A 20,371-nucleotide genomic window follows, 5' to 3' on the forward strand; every position below is an offset into this window, starting at 1 on the left:
TTTGCACTACATCAACTTTAATCTTAATTGAAATTTCAGCAGTGAAATCTCCTCATCTAAACTCTTGGCCCTCACAAAAATCTTCGTGTGCTTTTTTTCCTTTGTTGTTCAACAGCCCACTACCTTCAACAAAGAGGGGCAGCTGTTAGCACCTAATTTTTGCTCGGTCCCTTCACCCTACCTCTTTGTACCCTCCTAGACCCCAAAAATTTAGAAACACAACTAGATCAACTTAAGACTTTCCAAAACCTGAAATACCCTCCTTTAACACAATCCACAGGACAAATAACAACCTTGAAATCAACATCAACATCCAATCAAACATCAGCCTCAGACTTAGAAAACTATAACTTAATTACACATCAATTTTCATGACTAAACTACAAAAATCCACCGTTCATCATGCCAACTCCCTTTCTAATGGCCCCAATCTATGTGATATTCAAACTCTAACTTCTCAAAATCAAATCCAACACACCCATCACCTCAAGATCACTAGGAAGCAATCAAATAGTGAATCCCACTACAAATCTACGATGATCAACCACAAAAACGTCAAGATCTCATTCTAATGGCCCTGAATGATTACCAAGATCAACCATATCTTTCTCAGATCAGAATAATCCACTTGACTCCTCACCCTAATCCATGCCTACCTACCAAATTATAGCTCAAAATTCCCTGTTTGACTCATCATCAAGCTTAGGTCCTATTTCAACAAACCCCATTAATTAGAGCTTACCATCTATCATCCCAACTTCATATAACCAATCAGACCTTACCACAGTGTTTGGAGACCCAAAAAACCCACCACGTCAAATTTCACAACCAAATACCTCCATTCGACAGTTGAAAAAGTAAGATTCCATTTTGGGCCCTCTTGTTGATTGAAATAAACTAAGGCCATGATCTGAAATAAATTAGTCAATATACACCTCTGATCAAAGATCCATTGACTCCATCAGGTTTAAAACATTCAACAATGCCAACCCACCAAATTTTCATCCCAAAATTCCCTCGTTTGACCCTTCATCAAATAAAGATTCTATTTCAACAAATCTTATTGATCTGAACTTGTCTTGTCAACCATAGATCTCAATCATCCTAAACATATTTTACCAATCAGACATCACCACTATGTTCAGAGACCCAAAAAACCCCAACACATCAAATTTCACATCCTAATTCATTCGTTTGCCCGTTAAACTAGAAAGATAACATTTCAATGCACCAGAATAAATTGCTATGTCATCTGTCCCAACCAGAAACCTCAAAAGAGTGAAACAAGAATGGCTGATGTCAGATCCATTCTTGACCCATTAGAATACTTGGATCGATGAAACAAAGCTTAATAGGCTTAAAAAGCTCAAAATACCAAACAGACCCCACTTAAAATTAAGAAAAGACAAAATATCATTTAAAAGTTCATCAAATTTACATTTTCTGCCACCGACAGCCCCAAATACGAGACCGTCATGAAAGCATGCCAAAAGCTCCCATTGGACATCCAAAACCCGTGAAAATCAGCCCCAAATCAAAGAAAATGTTTCACCAAAAAGGAAAGCTTGACTAGGCATCTATTTCTTTGAAGAATCTTTGTCTATTTGAATGAAAAACCTTTGTTGAATCCCAGGTACTGTAGCTAAGCGAATTCAGACCTAACCCCCCCCCCCTTTCTCTATAAATACTAACCTAATTTGAGCTCAATGGGGGGAGGATTTGGAGAGCAAGGAGAAATGCCAGAAGGAAAAAAAAAATGAGGAAAGAAAAAGAGGGAGGAAACCTAAGGAAGGCCCCTAGAGTGAGAAAAGGAGAGAGAAGAGAGCTTTCTCCCAACCCATATACTGAACCTCAGATTCCGAAATCGTCTCCTCCATTTTCAAGTAGAAGTTGTTGCAACCAGAAGCACTCTCTAGCTCAAGAACCCATTTGAGCTTCATTTTATATCATCCTAACTTCTGGAAAACTTTCAACAAGGTACATACAAAGGTAAGTCTTTTTTAGATTTTTTGGGTTGCTTGAGGTTCTGAAATATTGGAGAACCATCATTTATGATTTCTTCTTGACTGAGAATAGAGGCAGAGAGGTGAGGGTCTTAGGGAAATCAGTACCTAAGACCCGATAACATCACCTCAAAATCAGCCTTAGGAGAAGTTGGAAGCATGTTCCTCCAGATTTAAGAAATTCCTACAACCATTTTTGTTTTTATCTTAAAAAATGAGCCTAAACAACCCCCGTATTAGGCTTCTATAGAAGCTTGGAGAGAGGGGTGCCTAATACCTTTCCTCTCCCAACCCTTGGGACTCGAAATCTCTCGGTTGTGTGCCTTTTCCATGGAGGACAGAATCACTATCTAAGGCTTAAATTGAGTTTTTCAAATCTAAAAATGAGGGCCCCTTTCCTCTAAAACATGGGTGGTGACTCCATCTCTTTGAGCCAGCCATGAGCTTCCTGGAGCTCATAATGGTTGGAAATAACCTCAAGATCCAAGGGTTTGTCCCAACCAACGAGACTACACGAATTGCAACCTTCGTAGATGAAGGGGTAAAATGGGGAATTTTGTAATGAAAATTTTCAAGGTGGTTCTAAGGTGTCCAACAAAGGTAAATGATGGGGTTTGATTGCTTCGAAGGGTACGCCAAAGTGAGAAATCGTGATTTGGAGTGCATTGAGCAATGGGGCCTATCGGATAGAGGTCTTTCTTGATAGAGGGGTAAAATGGTTATTTTGGATCTAAAAAAGGATGGTTGATTGAGATCTCTAAGAAGGTGACGATGTAGTTTAGACAAATTGGAGGGTGTACCACAATGCGAATATTGAATTTGGATAATTGCAACCAATGAGAGCCTTCAATTTAAAATCATTTTGGGTAAGGAGTAAAATGGTCATTTTAGGGTGCAAAATTGTTAGGTTATCGATCATAAGGTTTTGGTGGGGTTTTCAGGTGTCGAATGATGTGTAACGATGGATATCTTGAATTTAGAGTGTATCGAATGATAAGGGTAGTCTATTTGGAATCTTTTTAAGTAAAGGGTAAATCTCCATTTTAGGGTCTGAAATTTGATAAATTGTTAAGCAGGAGGCCTTGATGAGGTTTGGAGGTATTGAATGAAGCATGACGATGGATATCTTGAATTTAGGGTTTATCAAACAATAAGGATGGTCCATTTAGAATCTTTTTAAGAAAGGGTAAAATGGTCATTTTGGTATATAAGATTTGATGGATTGTCGATCAGGAGGTTTTGATGTATCGGATGATGTGTGGCAACAAATATCTTGAATTTTGAGAGTATCGAATGACAAGGAAGATCTATTTGGAATCTTTTTAAATGAAGGATAAAATAGTCATTTTGGGGTTTAAGATTTGATAGATTGTCGGTCTGGTTGTGTTGATGGAGTTTGGAGGTGTCAAATTATGTGTGATGATGAATATCTTGAATTTGGCAAGTATCAAGCAATGAGGGTAATCCTGAAGGGATGAGAGATCCATCATATGGATAATCGAACCCTGCAAGTAGATAGGGCGAAATTTCAAAAATTTCTCTCTCCCATAAAGGAATCACATTCCCTGTTTTAGAAAACTACATTTTCATAGATCAATCTTAAACCCTAAACCAGACCAGATCTGAAACCAAAATGTAGGAGAGGGATATACCTGATACGGAGTAGCAGTAACTCCCAACGAAGGTGTTCATGCCTAAGGAAAACGCCAAAGACTGCTCCCACTGAAGATGACACAGCGTAGGGTGGAGCAGAATCAGTAGGTGGTTCTTCAGCAAGAACCAAACTCTTCAGCAAGAATTCGAAGGAGGGTGAGTGAGCACGACTTCAGATCAACTTTTCACTCAAAACTGAGATCAAGAACCTTTCTTGATCGCTCCAACAGGTGGAGATCGAACTGGCAATGGCGGTAGCAATAAGAGGAGGCAAGAGAAGAAGATAGCGTCAGTCTAACTGTAGTTGTCTTCCCTCTTATATCAGTAAGACTGATTTGGGTGAATTGGGGTTTGCCCTCCTCCTCTATTATTTATAGCTTTAAAGAGAGCTTCTCCTAATCCCATTAGGAGTTTCTTAATCCAAATCTGTATTCGGATCTAGACTCTTGTTAAGAGATAAAGACAATCCCTTATCTTATCTACAGATGAAGATCAGCCCTCCTAATCTGATTAGGAGTTTCCTGATCCAAATCTTTATTTGAATCTGGTCTCTCTGAGTGGATTGGGATAACTCCCTATCCTATCTGCTAATCTAAATCCCAGAACCACCCCTCTTTAATTAATCATATTAAACAAGTTCGAATTGGGCTTTAGGCCCATTAAGTCTGTGTGCTCACTTAAACTCCAAACTGCTGCCCAGTTGAGTATCCTTGTATGGAGTGGGACCCAAACAATGATCTACACATCAGCCACATGGGTTCAGCCCAGCCTTTGTTACAAGGCCTGTCTGAATTCACTGTAAATGACAGTGAACCCCTGAGTCCATCACCATGGGCACTTAATGGGGCCAACATTTACACTAAATGGTACCTAGGTCAAGCCACCATATAAAAACCCAAGGACTGTGGGTAGATGCAAGATTAGCCCATCAGGTATTACCCTCAATGGTCTTACACTTAACCTCTCAGCCCATAATGATCAAACACTACCCGACAAGAGAGCACCTCTCCCTCGACTGCAAAGAACAGTGTTGCACTCTCTACTCACATGGATCCTGGGAATTAAAACCTTTGCAAACATTTTGAAACCATAATAAATATATATATGTATATCTCTACATAAATATATTTTGCAAAACAAATTTCAACGGTTGAAATCAGCTGCCGGCAGCTTTGGTTTCCATCAGAAAGAGTGCATCCCTGATCATTCACTTTGTCCAACAAAGGGGCTGATCCTGTCACTATGATCACCCATTCAGATGAATTTTGGGACTGTCCCAACATACCTAGGTTTTGACCCCCTCTAAGGATCTCACTGATTGGCATATCAAAGATAGCCCAATCCGACACCTTGTGTAGTATCATAATCGAGTCTAGGGGTCAGGTGTAACATTCCAGTTTTTCCCATCTATCTCCAAGGTCCAGGGCAATATTGGAATTCTGGTCCAGTTCAGGGTTTCAAGAAAACCCACCCTGCATGTACCTCAGGTCTCACCCTATCAGCAGAGACAAGCCACCCCAACCAACTTGGCGGTACATCAGTGTCAGCCTTGGCAGGATAAATCTCCCCAGATCTATCCAACGATTGTGAAGATTCTAAACTAACACGAGTCTCATATGTCTCCCTTTTAAGGGTATTACATAGAAACACACCTTAATAACATGAATCAAATATGTACTTTATTCATTTAAATTAAAAGTCATAAGGTACATCATTCTGATTGGAGCTAAGGGAATACACTATCTAATAGCTCCCACTTGCACTTAGGTCCAATTGGTTAAAAGCCGGAGTCCCAAACTTTCCACGTGTTTCTCAAACACTTTCTGTGTCAATGGCTTAGTCAATGGGTCTGCAACATTCTCCGCTGATGCTACCTTTTAACATCAATCTCCCGTAAATCCAGTGTTGTCACACAACAGTGGAATGGGTGATGTGCGGAATTCCAAATTCCATAATGAACACCTTCATTCATTAGGTAGCCTCACCTATGGCAATGTGTTCGGCTTGGGTTGTGGACTGTTATTCTTACTACTTAGGACCCCAACACACGATCCTATCGTGTAGATATAACTAGATGTAGACTTTCTATCATATGAATCTAACTGGAAATTAGCATCAGTGCACCCCTGGATCTATAGTGAACTAGCATCGAATACCAGACAAAACTCTTTTGTCCTTTGAAGGTACTTAAGTATGTTTTTCACAGTAGTCCAATGCTCCTGCCCTGGGTTGGTCTGGAATCTGCCTACCACACTCACTGCCTGAGCGATGTCAGGACGAGTGCACAGCATAGCATACATGATGCTCCCTACAGCTAAGGCATAGGGAACGTCCTTCATGCTCCCAATCTCCTCGGGTGTCTTGGGAGACATGCCCTTGGAGAGAGTAACTCTATGCCTGAAAGGAACATTTCCTTTCTTGGAGTTCTCCATGTTGTATCTTTTGACAATCTTGTCAATATAAGCAGATTGGGATAATCCTATTATCCTCTTCGATTTATCTCATTAGAGTCGAAGACCCAATATATAGGAGGCTTCTCCAAGATCTTTCATGGAGAATTGCTGTGAAAACCACACTTTCACCGTAGTCAACATTCCTACATCATTCCCAATGAGTAGAATGTCATCTACATACAGAACCAAGAACGTAACCTTATCCCCACTGGATTTCCTGTAAACACAGGGCTCATCTAGGTTTTGCTCAAAGTCAAGCCTTTTGACAGTAGAGTCAAACCGGATGTTCCAACTCCTAGAAGCTTGCTTAAGTCCATATATGGATCTATTTAATTTACATACCATGTGTTCCTGACCTGCAGCTATGGAACCTTGCGGTTGCTGCATGTAGATATCTTCACTAAGATCTCCATTTAGGAATGCAGTTTTGACATCCATTTGTCAAATCTCATAATCATGGTATGCTGCTACCGCAAGCAAGACCCTAATGGATTTAAGCATGGCCACCAGCGAAAAGGTTTCCTCATAATCGATGCCCTCTTTCTAAGTGTACCCTTTCGCCACAAGACGAGTCTTGTAGAACTCAACCATACCATCGGGGCCCTTCTTCCTCATATAGATCCATTTACAACCAATTGCTTTTACCCCAGGGGGCGGATCTACTAGAGTCCAGACTCCATTGGTCTCCATTGAGTCCATCTCAGCTCTCATGGCATCTACCCATTCCTGGTAGTCTCTCGTATGGGCCTCCGAAGCCCTATCACCCAGACGCTCCGGGGCAGGATTCTTAGCTACTTTGTCTAACATCTCTGAAGTGAGGACCAGCATAAGGTTACGGTACCAGTCAGCATAGTTTGGGCCCTTAAGTTTGTTGCCGTCCAACAGTTTAGCGAATTGTAAGTTTGTTATTTCTGATAAAAAGCAACATTAGTCCACAACCTAATTTGATCCATGTTATCTACATAGATATAGCTTTTAATCTATGTTTCATTCCCATTTGTTCATCTATGAGATTTCCCTCATGTCTCAATGACGAAGACTACAAATTATGTCTCTGGAAATGTGGGAAATCACATAGGGTGCATGGAGCCAACTATTTCAGCTGCATAACCCCACCACCTTTCTGTGAAGGATCATATCCACTCATCGTATGAGCTTTCACTTTGGCCTCTGTCAGACAAGATTCATTGTCATTTTAGGTTAAACCTTTCTGTCCAGTGAGTGCTCACCCATCATATTCGTAAATGCCAAGGTACTGTGAGAGAGTCTTCCATTTTAGGATAGGCCCCTCCCACATCGGTCTATGACGCCCCTATCATCTTATGAAACATTCCAATAGATCCAACAGCAAATGGATAGCCCGATTTTATGGTGCATTTCCTCATTACTGAAAGACCCATCTTCCTGCTAATGATGGAAGGCCTTTAGAGAGTTCATCACATGAATCTCCCTATCACATGCATTCATATTTCAGGAGGGAACAAAAGTTACTCCCTAGTTTAATTTAGGTCAAACCAAAGTGGCTCCCACTGACTTTCATAAAGCCAGATTTAGGTAGGCCCTAAACGGCTAGGGTTCCGCATGGTTCCTCTTAGGGAGGTGTGGGGCCACCACGAAGGGAGATCATCCAATGATCTTAAGGACACCATGGCAATGATGTGCATTCAGCCATGGTGTGCGCAAGAGCCACTGTCGTATCAGCATGGACCAAGTACTTATGGCCCATGAACGTTGCACATCACACATCCATACATCACATGCAGGAATAAAATTGATCCAATCAATTAATATCTGTAAAACCCATTATTAAAGCCCATAATTATCCATAATATTACTGATTAATATTATCTAGGTGTATGGGTTGAATAGCAATGAGCAGTTTGGCCCATATAGCTTTTGTGCAGTTAATGGGCTGAAGCAGTTTTAACATATTAAAATTGGGTTTTACAGGTGTGGGCCGAATTAGGTCTTGCAATTAAATATCAACTCCTGGACCCAAGAGTGATAAATTAGGGCTGAGAACAACCCCCATCGAACTACAGATTCGGTCCAACCAGTTTGGTCCAATCTGGTTCGAATGGGTCTAGGGTTTGATTTTTAATTCAAGATTTGATCTGAAATTAAATTACTGATTATAGACATTCAAGAATCAGTACTAGGGCTGGTCGCAGATCTGCTACCTGCAAAACAGATGTTAGATTACAGTTTGCAATTTCACAAACTGCAAAACGTAGATAGTGAAACCCTAATCTGTGAAATCTCTTCCTTTGGAATGATCAGTTTCGAACTTGATTGAAATAAAATAGAAAAACCCTAATTTCTATTAATATTACATCAAATCGAATTCCTATACATTCAGTCTAGAAAATAAAAAAAAAATAATAACAGACCAGAAAGTAAAGAACTGAAAATCGCAGTTTTCCTACGCCATTAAAGAATGCGATCTCCACCATACGAACAACCCATAAATCAAGATAAATAAAAGGAACAGTTCTAAATATAAATCAGATTTAAAAGATTTAATTTCAAATCAATCGCCCTTAATCTGAGAACTGATTTCCCAAAAAATCTATTATCTGCGCAAATCGGGTAGAACGCCTTCCGCCCATTTGCGTAGTTTCAGATCTGATCAATTTTGGTTCAATATTTGAACCTGGTGTTAGACAGTTTTGTATGCCCTTAGCTTCAATCAGAATGATGTACTTTATGAGTTTATTGTAAATGAATAAAGATACATATTTGATTCATGTTCCCTTGGTATGTTTCTGTGTAATACCCTTAAACTGGACACTTAATGAGACTCGTGTTAGTTTAGAATGTTCACAGCCAGTGGGTCGGTCTGGGGAGACCTATCCTGACAAGGCTAACACTGTGGTGCCACCAAGTCGGTTGGGGTGGCCTGTCTCAGCTGCCAGGGTGAGACCCTAGGCACATACAGTGTAGGATTAATTGAATCTTTGAACTGGACCAGATTTCCAGTATTGCCCTGGACCTTGGAGATTGATGGGCAAAACTGGAAAGTTACACCCGACCCCTAGACTCGATTATGATACTACACTAGGTGTCGGATTGGGCTGTCTTTGATGTACCAATCAGTGAGATCCTTAGCGGGGGTCAAAACCTGGGTATGTTGGGACAATCCGAGAATTCATCTGAGTGGGTGATCATAGTGACAGGATCAGCCCCTTTGTCGGACAAAGGTAATGATCGGGGATGCACTCTCACTGATGGAAACCAAGACTGCCGGCAGCTGATTTCAACCGTTGAGATTTGTTTTGCAAAATATATTTTATATAAGATATAAAAGTATATATGTATGGTTTCTAAATTGTTTGCAAGAAGGTTTTAATTCCCGGGATCCATATAAGTGGAGAGTGCAACACTGTTCCTTGCAGCCGAGGGAGAGGTCCTCTCTTGTCGGGCAGTGTATGATCATTATGGGCTGAGAGGTTAAGTGTAAGACCATTGAGGATAATGCCTGATGGGCTAATCTTGCATCTGCCCACAGTCCCTGGGTGTTACAAGGTGGCTTGGCCCAGGGACCACTTAGTGTAAGTGTTGGGCCCATAGAGCTCATTTGATGGGTTTCAGGGGGTACACTGTCTTCAGCAGTGCATTCGGCCAGGCCTTGTAACAAAGGCTGGGCTGAACCCATGTGGCTGATGTGTAGATCAATGCTTGGGTCCCACGCCATACAAGGAAGCCCAACTGGGCAGCAATTTGGAAGCCTTTTGAGTACATAACCTTAAATGGGCCTTAAGCCCATTTCGAACTGGGCTGATTTGATCAGTCATTTAAAGGGGGCGAATTCTAAAGAGGGTCAGCTGAAAGGATTGGGCTTAGACCCTATCCACTCAGAGAGTCCAAGATCTAAATGGGATTTAGATCTGGAAACCTCCTAATTAGATTAGGAGACAGCTGATCTTATCTGCAGATAAGATAAGGGTTATCCCTTATCACTAAGGGACTTCTAACCCAAATATGATTTGGATTAGCAGCTCCTAATCTGATTAGGAGCTGATCCCTTTTGAGATTATAAAAGGGGAAGGGGGCGGCTGCCTACTACACAACAACATCCATAGCATTCTTCTCTTTGAAGAAAGAGAGATTGAGAGATTGCCTGCATACTGCGAATTCTCTCCTGCCGCCACCTTCCTGCTTTTGCCATTCCTTCAGTTCGATCTCCAGTTCTTGGGAGCAATCAAGATTGGATCTTGATTTCAATCTTTTAGGGAAAAGATTGGTTGGAGCTGTACTCAAGTCGTCCAGTTGATCCTTAAGAAGGGTCAAGTTCTTTTGGAAGAACGTTGCTGATTCTGCTCCACCCTGTACTGCGCCATCTTCAGTGGGAGCAGTCTTTGGATTCTTCCTTGGGCGTGAACACCTCCATTGGGAGATATTACATCTCTGTATCAGGTATATTCCTCTCCCATTATTTTTGGTTCAGATCTGGTTTAGTTTATGGTTCAAGATTGATCCTTGAAAATATGATTTTCTAAATAGGGAATACGATTCCCAGTTGAAGGGAGAGAAAAATTTTTGAAATTCGCCCCTTATTCCGCAATCTTTGGGTGTCCATAGGATGGATCTCTCATCCCTTCACCTGGCTATGATACCACTGAAGGGGTGAGAGATCCATCATATGGATAGTCGAACCCTACAGGTAGGTAGGGCAAAATTTCAAAAATTTCTCTCTCTTCCATAAGGGAATCACATTCCCTATTTTAGAAAACTGCACTTTCAAGGATCAAACTTGAACCCTAAACTAGACCAGATCTGAAACCAAAAGGTAGGAGAGGGATATACCTGATACGGAGTAGCAGTAACTCCCAACGAAGGTGTTCATGCCCAAGGAAAACGCCAAACACTGCTCCCATTGAAGATGACACAGCGTAGGGTGGAGCAGAATCGCCAGGTGGTTCTTCAGCAAGAACCGAACTCTTCAGCAAGAATTCGATGGAGGGTGAGTGAGCACGACTTCAAATCAGCTTTTCACCAAAAACTGATATTAAGAACCTTTCTTGATCGCTCCAACAGGTGAAGATCAAACTAGCAATGGCGGCAGCAATAGGAGGAGGCAAGAGTAGAAGATGGCATCAGTCTAACTGTAGCTGTCATCCCTCTTGTATCAGTAAGACTGATTTGGGTGAATTGGTGTTTGCCCTCCTCCTCTATTAATTATAGCTTTAAAGAGAGCTTCTCCTAATCCCATTAGGAGTTTTCTAATCCAAATCTGTATTTGGATTTGGACTCTCTTTAAGAGATAAGGATAATCCCTTATCTTATCTGTAGATGAAGATCAACCCTCCTAATCTGATTAGGAGTTTCTTGATCCTAATCTTTATTTGGATCTGCACTCTCTGAGTGGATTGGGATAACTCCCTATTTTATCTACTAATATAAATCCCAGAACCACCCCTTTTTAATTAATCATATTAAACCAGTTCGAATTGGGCTTTAGGCTCATTAAGTCTGTGTGCTCACTTAAACTCCAAACTACTGCCCAGTTGGGTATCCTTGTATGGCGTGGGACCCAAACATTGATCTACACATCAGCCACATGGGTTCAGCCCAGCCTTTGTTACAAAGCCTGGCCGAATTCACTATAGATGACAGTGAACCCCTGAGTCCATCACCATGGGCACTTAATGGGGTCAACATTTACACTAAATTGTCCCTAGGTCAAGCCACCTTATAAAAACCCAAGGACTGTGGGCAGATGCAAGATTAGCCCATCAGGTATTACCCTCAATGGTCTTACACTTAACCTCTCAGCCCATAATGATACCCGACAAGAGAGGACCTCTCCCTCGACTGCAAGGAACAGTGTTGCACTCTCTACTCACATGGATCCTGGGAATTAAAACATTTTGCAAACATTTTGAAACCATAATATATATATGTATATCTCTATATAAATATATTTTGCAAAACAAATTTCAACGGTTGAAATCGGCTACCGGCAGCTTTGGTTTCCATCAGAGAGAGTGCATCCCTGATCATTCACTTTGTCCGACAAAGGGGCTGATCCTGTCACTATGATCACCCACTCAGATGAGTTCTGGGACTGTCCCAACATACCCAGGTTTTGACCCCCTCTAAGGATCTCACTGATTGGCATATCAAAGACAGCCCAATCCAACACCTAGTGCAGTATCATAATCGAGTCTAGGGGTCAGGTGTAACATTCCGGTTTTTTCAATCTATCTCCAAGGTCCAGGGCAATATTGGAATTCTGGTCTGATTCAGGGTTTCAAGAAAACCCAGCATGTACCTCAAGTCTCACCCTGTCAGCTGAGACAAGCCACCCCAACCAACTTGGCGGCACATCAATGTCAGCCTTGGCAGGATAAATCTCCCCAGATCTATCCAACGGTTGTGAAGATTCTAAACTAACACGAGTCTCATATGTGTCCCTTTTAAGGGTATTACACAGAAACACACCTTAATAACATGAATCAAATATGTACTTTATTCATTTACATTAAAAGTCATAAGGTACATCATTCTGATTGGAGCTAAGGGAATACACTGTCTAACAAATCCGTTTGGAATCTTTTTTAGGGGAGGGTAACATGGTCATTTTAGTCTCTAAAATTGAATGGGTAGTCGATTGGGAGATTAATGAAGGTTTTGGTAAAGTTTAGGTACCGCAGAAGGTGCGTCGCAATAATAATTTTGAAATATGAGAGTAACAACCAATAAGGATGATTGATTTAGAATCTTTCTGAATAGGGGGGCAAGATGGATATTTTAATGTATAAAATTGGGTGGGTGGTCAATCATGAGGTTAATGGAGGTTTTGGTGAGATTTGAAAATCTCATAAAGTGTGTAGCGATGATGATTTTGAAAATGGGATAATGATGACAAATAAGGATGATTGTTTGGAATCTTTTTGGATGAACAAAATGGGTATTTTGATGTTTGAAATTGGGTAAATGGTTAGTCAGGAGGTTGATGAAGGTGATGGTAGGGTTTCGGGGTGTTAGGAGAAGTATCAAGATAAAGATCTAAATTTTGAGTGTAGCAAGCAATGAGAGTGGTCGATTTAGAATCTTTGTGTACAAGGGCTAAAGCGGACATTTTTAGATTTAAAATTTGCTGGGTGGTCAATGAAAGTTTTGGTGAAGTTTGGGTTTCTTAGGAGTGGTGTCATGATTGAACTCTAAGATTTTGAAATTAGTAGATAACAAGAGTAATGATTTGGAATCTTTCTAAATGAGAGGTAAATGAGTGTTTTTGGGTCTAATTCGATGTGTGGTCAATCAAGTGTCTAATGAAAGCTTTGGTGAGGTTTGGGTGTATTGAGAAAGGTATTGTGATGGAGATCTAAGATTTTGAGAGTAATGTGTAATGGGAGTGGTTAATTTAGAATCTTTCTATATGAAGGGCAAAATGGACATTTTTAGGTTTGAAATTTGGTGGATGGGTATCTTAGGATCTTTAGAGTCTAATAGGAATATCTTTTAGAGCTGTGAGAATCATGAGAATCTAAGTTATGGGTATTTTGGATGATGAGGGGGCTTAGAATGGAATTTCAGTTTGATGGATGGGTAAATGAGGGGTTTTAGGTTGAAACTTAGTATAGTGTAATGGATTTGAATTACAAATCTGTTGGAAGGGTTTGATCGTGCTTGGGACATGTGAGTTATAGGTTTTAGGCTCGAAAAGAGTCATAATAGCAGATGCATTGAAATGAAATATCTGATGGATAAATAACAAAATCAAGGAACCTATGGCTGAAATTTAGTGTGGTCGGTTGTTCAAAGGTTTTGTTTCATGTGATAAAGTCTGATCGTGTTGTGGGTATGGTGGTGTGGCACAATCATGACCACTGGAAAGGAATCTTATAGATTTAATGGTATATTTAAGGGTATTTGAGTTGAGATTTGGATTCCCAGGGTTTTGGTATGTTTTGAAGAGATTGGTGAATTCCGATCATGCATTCAAAGTGTGAGAAGTGGGTTAGAGAGGGGGCCAAGCAAAAATCGGGTGTTAACACCCCCCCCCCCCCCCCCCCCCCCGCATCACAAGAAACACATGTCATCTTTGTACCGTGCAGTGTCGACCCATCATTTGAGTCATGCTGGCATGAGTGGAATTTTTATGTCATGCCATGCTGGCCTATGGGCCTCAAAACGCCCAAGCTGACACAACCCAAGGGTTCAGACCACCCTTAGCACGGCTCTCTACAATAATCAAGCCATGCTGGCCTGCATGCAGTCCGGTCCACATTATAGCTCTAACTTCGACTCAAGTAAAGAGTTTTATCTAGATAGTTGTGACTTGCATTTGAGTACCATGGCTAGGCATAGGATGATAGGAGGACCGAAGTTTAGTAGATTTAAGAACAAGAATGGAGATTGGACTTAAATCCCCCAAGGAAGTGGCTCATGTTTTTATTAATTATTATCAAGGTTGTTCAGCACTTATGGTTGTCCCCATTTGAAATCTATTCAGGAATTACTTGATCCGGTAATCAATGAGAATGGCAAAAACTATTTGCAGCTACGCCAATAGTGGATGAAGTGAAAGAACTGCTTATTGCTTACTATTGGGTCTTAAAACACCTGGCTTGGTTATTTTTTACAAGTTTTGGGACCAAATGGACCTTAGTATTTTTAATTTTTTCAGTTGAGTTTTCCCCAATAAAAGGCTATTAAAGAGGTTGAATCATACTTTTATCACTTTAGTTTCCTAAGGGTCCAAATACTAATTTTGTTCAAGACTTTAGACCCATTAGTCTCTGAATGTTGTTTATAAAAGTATTACTGTTTTTTTTTTTTTTGTTTTTTGGCCAATATGCTTAGGAATGTTTTATATAAGTGCACTCCCGTATCAATCAACTTTTTTTAACTAAGAGATTTTTTTATGGATAATGTGATTCTTGCTCAAGAAATCTTTTGCAGCAATTAAACTTAATGTCTAAGGCTTATGATAGATTAAAGTGAATGGGAAAATAAGATTTACGTAACCGACCCTATATAATTGGGATAAGCCTTGGATGATGATCATGATGATTTATTGTCTTAAAATCTTTGCGCTTCTCAAAGGTTTGGTATTAAGTGATATTTAAATGTGCCAACTGCATCCTATTATATTCTTATTAATGGGTCCTCGAAGAGTTATATGTTTATCCTACTAGAAGCATTAGGCAAGATCATTTTTCTCCATACCATTTTATTATTGCTACTGCTATGGAGGATTTTATTAGTCTACTACAAAAAGCTGAGTTGAAGGATAAAATTGGCTGACTTATTGGATATTTTGGATTTATTTCAGGATTTGTCTAGCCAAACTGTCAAACTACTAAATTTAATAAATCTGGTTAGTTTTGTAGCAGAAGTGTTCCTCAAAAGTGTGTTAAACTTAAGAGAAAACAGCTTAAAATGGATAACATTGATTTGTCTCATTATCTTGGTATTCCTTTTTGTCTCCTAATAAAACTAATTGTTTAAATTTCATTATTGATAAGTTTAATCAGAGATCAAATAAATGTAAAGCTAGTCTACATCAAGTTGGAAAAGTTTTCTTATTAAGGCTCCATTTGGTTCGCAAGAATAGGAATCCGGAATCGGCCTATTTCAACTGTTTGGTTAGGTGGAATTAGAATCACATTCCCATTTCTGGTGGAATGGCATTCCCCCCATTCTCTTGGGAACGAAATATCATTCCTAGATTCCAATTTCCATTCTCATCCCTGTCTGAACAATATATATATATATATATGGCAATAGACCATTCCAATTCCGATTCCAAAGGATTTTGATTCCAATTCCAACTGAATATCAAATGGACCTAAGTTTATTCTGTAATCCATACCTAACCACCGTATGTCTAATGTGTAATTTCCTAACAAAATTCTTGATCAAATAAATAAAATTCTGATGAACTTTTGGTGAAAAAAGTTTCCTCGTCAAAATTGCTTGGAGATTTTTAAATTCTCAAATCCAGGTTAAAGTTTTGAGATCCAAGTATCTAGATAATAAACGTCTCCCCACAAAAGTTGCTGTCAGATTCTCATGCATGGAAGAATAGTTCATTCTCTTTTGGATTTGTATGAGAATACTCGTTGATTGCTATCTGTTAATTTTAATGCTAATCTATGGAATTTTAATAAATAATTAATTGGTTTCTCTTTTTGCCCCCCCCCTCCCCCACCCCTCCCAATAAAAGCCATCAAACTTTATGTTTTAAAGATTTAGTTATTGAAAATTCTAGGAGGTGGGATAGTGATAAAATTCGAAGTATTACCAGGATTGCATGGCTGATAATATTATGAGAACTCATTTGTTTAGGAATATTAACAAGGATAAATTTGTTTTGGATTTCTGGCAGAAATGGATCTTTCACTATTAAAGAGTACTATTATCTGAGGGGAAGTGTTAGGAGAGCTAGTCTTGATGGGAGTACCCTCTGATTAATTAAATACATCTGGTGTTTGAAAATTCCTCCTAGATATAAATTTTTTTATGTGGAGGGTTTGTAGGAGATTTGTAACCGTTAAAAGAGTTTTTAAATTTGTAAGAGTTTACATCTCGTGCTCAGAAAAAAAAAAAAAAAAAAAAAACTGTAATTAACAGTTTTTTAATTCATAGGGAATCAATATCATGAGCATTACAGTTTTTTTGTGGTCAAAAGGAAACAGTATCTCTTTTTTTGTTTTTTTGATAAATAAGTTCTCATTTATTTTTCTACTGTCCCTATGCTAAGACAATTCTTTTTTGTGTTACCTTGAGGAATTTGTGTTCAGCACTAGGGTCATGAAGAAGTTTATGCCGTTAAGGATTTGATAGGTGGTTTTCCCCATGCTCATAAACAACTTGAATTCTTGGTTGGTTAGTAGTTGCCTCTCATTATGTTTGATTGCCCATGATGAATATATAATGGTAGATTTAAACCTGTTGAGTGGGTTCTTCACAAGGTATTTAGTGTCTTCAATTCTTTTGTAGATGATCCGTTTACTCATGCTTAACCTGAATCTGTGAGATAGAGTGACATATTTCATTGATAGGAGTAGGAACGTCCTCCAGAAGGAATGCTTAAGATAGTTGCAATGATAACATAACAGATGATAAATTTGGGTCTTGTGGATTTGTTATTAGAACTGAGCAAAAGTGTTTTATGTGCTGCAGGTGCTAGTTATTGCAGAATATCTCAAGGTGCTACTGAAGCAGAGCTGAAGGCGATATGGGCTTGTCTTCTTTTTGTGAAAGAAGAGAGATGCTTTTATTTATTTTTTATTTTTGGTACTTGAAAGAAAAGGGATGCTTAAGATCAATTTGATGGAAACATATAAATGATAAACTTGGGTCTTACGGATTTGCTATTAGAACTGAGCAAAGCTTTTTTATTTATTATTATTTTTTTTTTTTTGTGCTGCAGATTCTGGTTATTGCAGAATATCTCAAGGTATTATGGAAGTGGAGATCTAGGCAAATACTGGTCTTCTTTTTCTGAAAGAAATGGGATTGTATTTCATTGATAATGGAATCAAATTCTCTTCTTTCTATTAATATTTTGGGAGGTGAAAGGAAGGATGTTCCTTGGGCCTGTCTTGCTCTGGTTGATGATATTTTGTCCATAGTATCTGCCTTGAACCATATTTCTTTCTTGTTTGTTAATAAATCTGGCAATCAGGCTGCCCATTGTATTGCTCAATTCTGAGGTTGTGGGCCAATTCCTCAAGGTGGCTGATGTTCTTTTGGATTGTATAAAACCCTGGATTTTAATGTTAAACTTTGTTTACCTTCAAATACTAAGAACAAATAAAAAATATAAGAAAACATATATACTATATGTTCATTTATTACAGTGTTCCTTTTGTTTTACTATTTTAATGGTAGGTCTGCTATGACAAGGGTGATTTATGCACAACTGGTAACCAAGATCAGAAGCATTAGAACCATGTTAAGAGTATCTCAAACCTGGAATGCGTATCTTGATTGCATTGAGAAACTGTCCTTTAGGTCCAACATGGAGGTGCCACATTTCTTCAAAGAGTAGTTTCAAGTCTCATTTTCTATCCAATAATTATAGAAAAACACTCCCAGAGTCCGAAGACATGGTGTAAACTGATTCACATTTCTTTAAAAAAATACAATAATGCACAATGCATATCTGATATAAAAATCTATCCTTTGGATAGAAAGCAAGTGAGTAATTGGTGAATGCAGAACTCACCCATGCAGCCCAAAGAATATGAAACTATACACACAAATAATAATAAAAAAAAGAAAAAAAATGAACAATAAAGAAGATGAAAAGGAACAAAATCACCTTGTCATCTCTCGTGGATGATCTAAAATAGGATTCATTTCTACCTCTGTTCTTTCAAATTCCTGGGGAATCCCAAACTTCTCAGCTTCTCTAGCAATCTGAACATCAGAAGGACTAAAGTATTGACTAGAAACTTTTACAACAAAACGAGGAACAACTGCTGCCACTAGGATGGCAAGTAAGCACAACCAAAATAGTCCAGTCTTAGCAATATCGAAGATGGCCCTGAGAAAGGACAAAGCAAATGTAAGCATCTTGTTAAGTTCTATATAAAACACACACAGGTATTATTATAATGTTGTAGATCCCAACTTTTGAACATGTTTCATTGCATTTTAGAACCTTGAACACTTGTGAGTTTTGCAATATGCAGCCTGTTGAATGAATGGTTCAGTCAACCAATTTCTGCTGCTTGACACAGCAAATGGAATAGCTGGTCTTTTGATTGGATGAGCTCTAACCGCACATCCCCAAACTGGACTAAAGATGGTATCATGAATGGAAAACGTACATCTACAATGATGACCAGTGTTTTAAAACCCAACCTGGAGGTTACATGGGTCAGTGGTTTAACTATCTGAGTCAACAGGTCAAACCATCATATCATCATTACAGAAAAATTAAAATAATATGAAAAATTGGTAACCTGTTGAACAGATCAGATGGATCAACAGTTCCAACAATCTGGATCGATAGGCCATTGACCAAACCAGCGGCTTTTTGTAATAGAGCCAGTGTTTTAAAAGTGCAAAGGGCATTTTGTGCCCAAGGCGCAAGGCAAGGTGTGCACCTTTTCAAGCAAGGAAAAAATTTTAAAAGTTCAATAAAAGCAAAAAGAAAATAAAAAAATGTAAATAAATCAAAATAAATGAAGAAAATATTAAAAATAATATTAATAAAAAATACAAACTTTAATTTTGAACTAAATATTTCGAAAATAGCTCAAATTAAAATACATAACCATAACATATAAAACATATTCTAAGTAAAAATGCAATCAATAAAATCATAGTAATAAACAAATTCAAGTATGTCAAACTTTTAATTTCTTTATTTCTTTCCTAATTGCATTATTTGAAATAGATAATATGATGTCAAGCATTTAACAAGCCACTTTTGTACCAAGCCCCTTGAGGCAAGACCCCAACAAATACATGTTAGGGTCTTAATCCCTACAAAGAAATGGTTTTATAATTTTAATTATCTCTTAGAAAATATATTTATTAGGAAGAATGAAATGAACAACATTAGCAAGGGGGTCCTTGGAGTGAGCAAGCTGATGCAGAAATGAAACCCCCTATTTGCAAATGTTGTTCATTTTTTGTAAGGGTTAAGAATTCAAGGGACTTAGTTGGGGTTCTGGGGACAGAGACCCCAGCCCAACCACCATGTTTCAAAACACACAAAAAAAAAGTGCACTAGGCACACTAGGCACGTGCCTTTTCAAGGGGTGTGCCTGGGCGTAGGCAAAGCACAGGCCCTAAAATGTGCCTCACTTGTGTGCCTAGGCACACCTTTTAAATCACTGAATATAGAAAATTAGAGGTTGACCAGAACTGTAATAATCACTGGGTCACCAATTAGATGTATGAAATACCTCATAATGGATTAAAATCAATTAATGGGTAAATAGGCATCAATACACAAAATTTAATTGGCTTTTTATGTATGTACTGAAGTGCGTGAATATATAGCAGGCATAAATATTTCCCCAGATGTGAAGAGTTATTAGAGCAACTAGACCAACCAAAATGCTAAAACCATCAGTGACCTAAGCAAATGCACAGAAGTCAAGCAACTGAACTTTTGACTAAATGGCTTTATTATTACAGGAATTCTTAATCCAATCTTCAAAGCAAGCAACCTCATCTATTACAGATAAACTACATTCCGGTAATTCTGCATAAAATTTACAGAGGTCCTAAATCTTGCTAATCATTGTGAAATAGTATTTTGAGATCCAGACATCGAAAGACATGTAA

General features: G+C 38.8%; 1 protein-coding gene across 2 annotated transcripts in view; it reads right to left on the reverse strand.

Annotated features, from left to right (window-relative positions):
* Nucleotides 1–18,175: 18,175 nt before the first annotated feature.
* ALA1 (aminophospholipid ATPase 1) overlaps nucleotides 18,176–20,371 on the reverse strand; it is a 28,988-nt gene continuing 26,792 nt past the window's right edge. For both annotated transcript variants that reach the window (XM_010268435.3, XM_088898489.1), the window contains one exon: nucleotides 18,176–18,614. In XM_010268435.3, coding sequence (XP_010266737.1) covers nucleotides 18,386–18,614 — 229 coding nt within the window. In that variant the 3' untranslated portion in view covers nucleotides 18,176–18,385. The remainder of the gene's footprint in view (nucleotides 18,615–20,371) is intronic.

Source organism: Nelumbo nucifera, chromosome 2, assembly GCF_055504915.1.
Source record: "Nelumbo nucifera cultivar China Antique chromosome 2, China Antique-T2T, whole genome shotgun sequence".
NCBI lineage: Eukaryota > Viridiplantae > Streptophyta > Magnoliopsida > Proteales > Nelumbonaceae > Nelumbo > Nelumbo nucifera.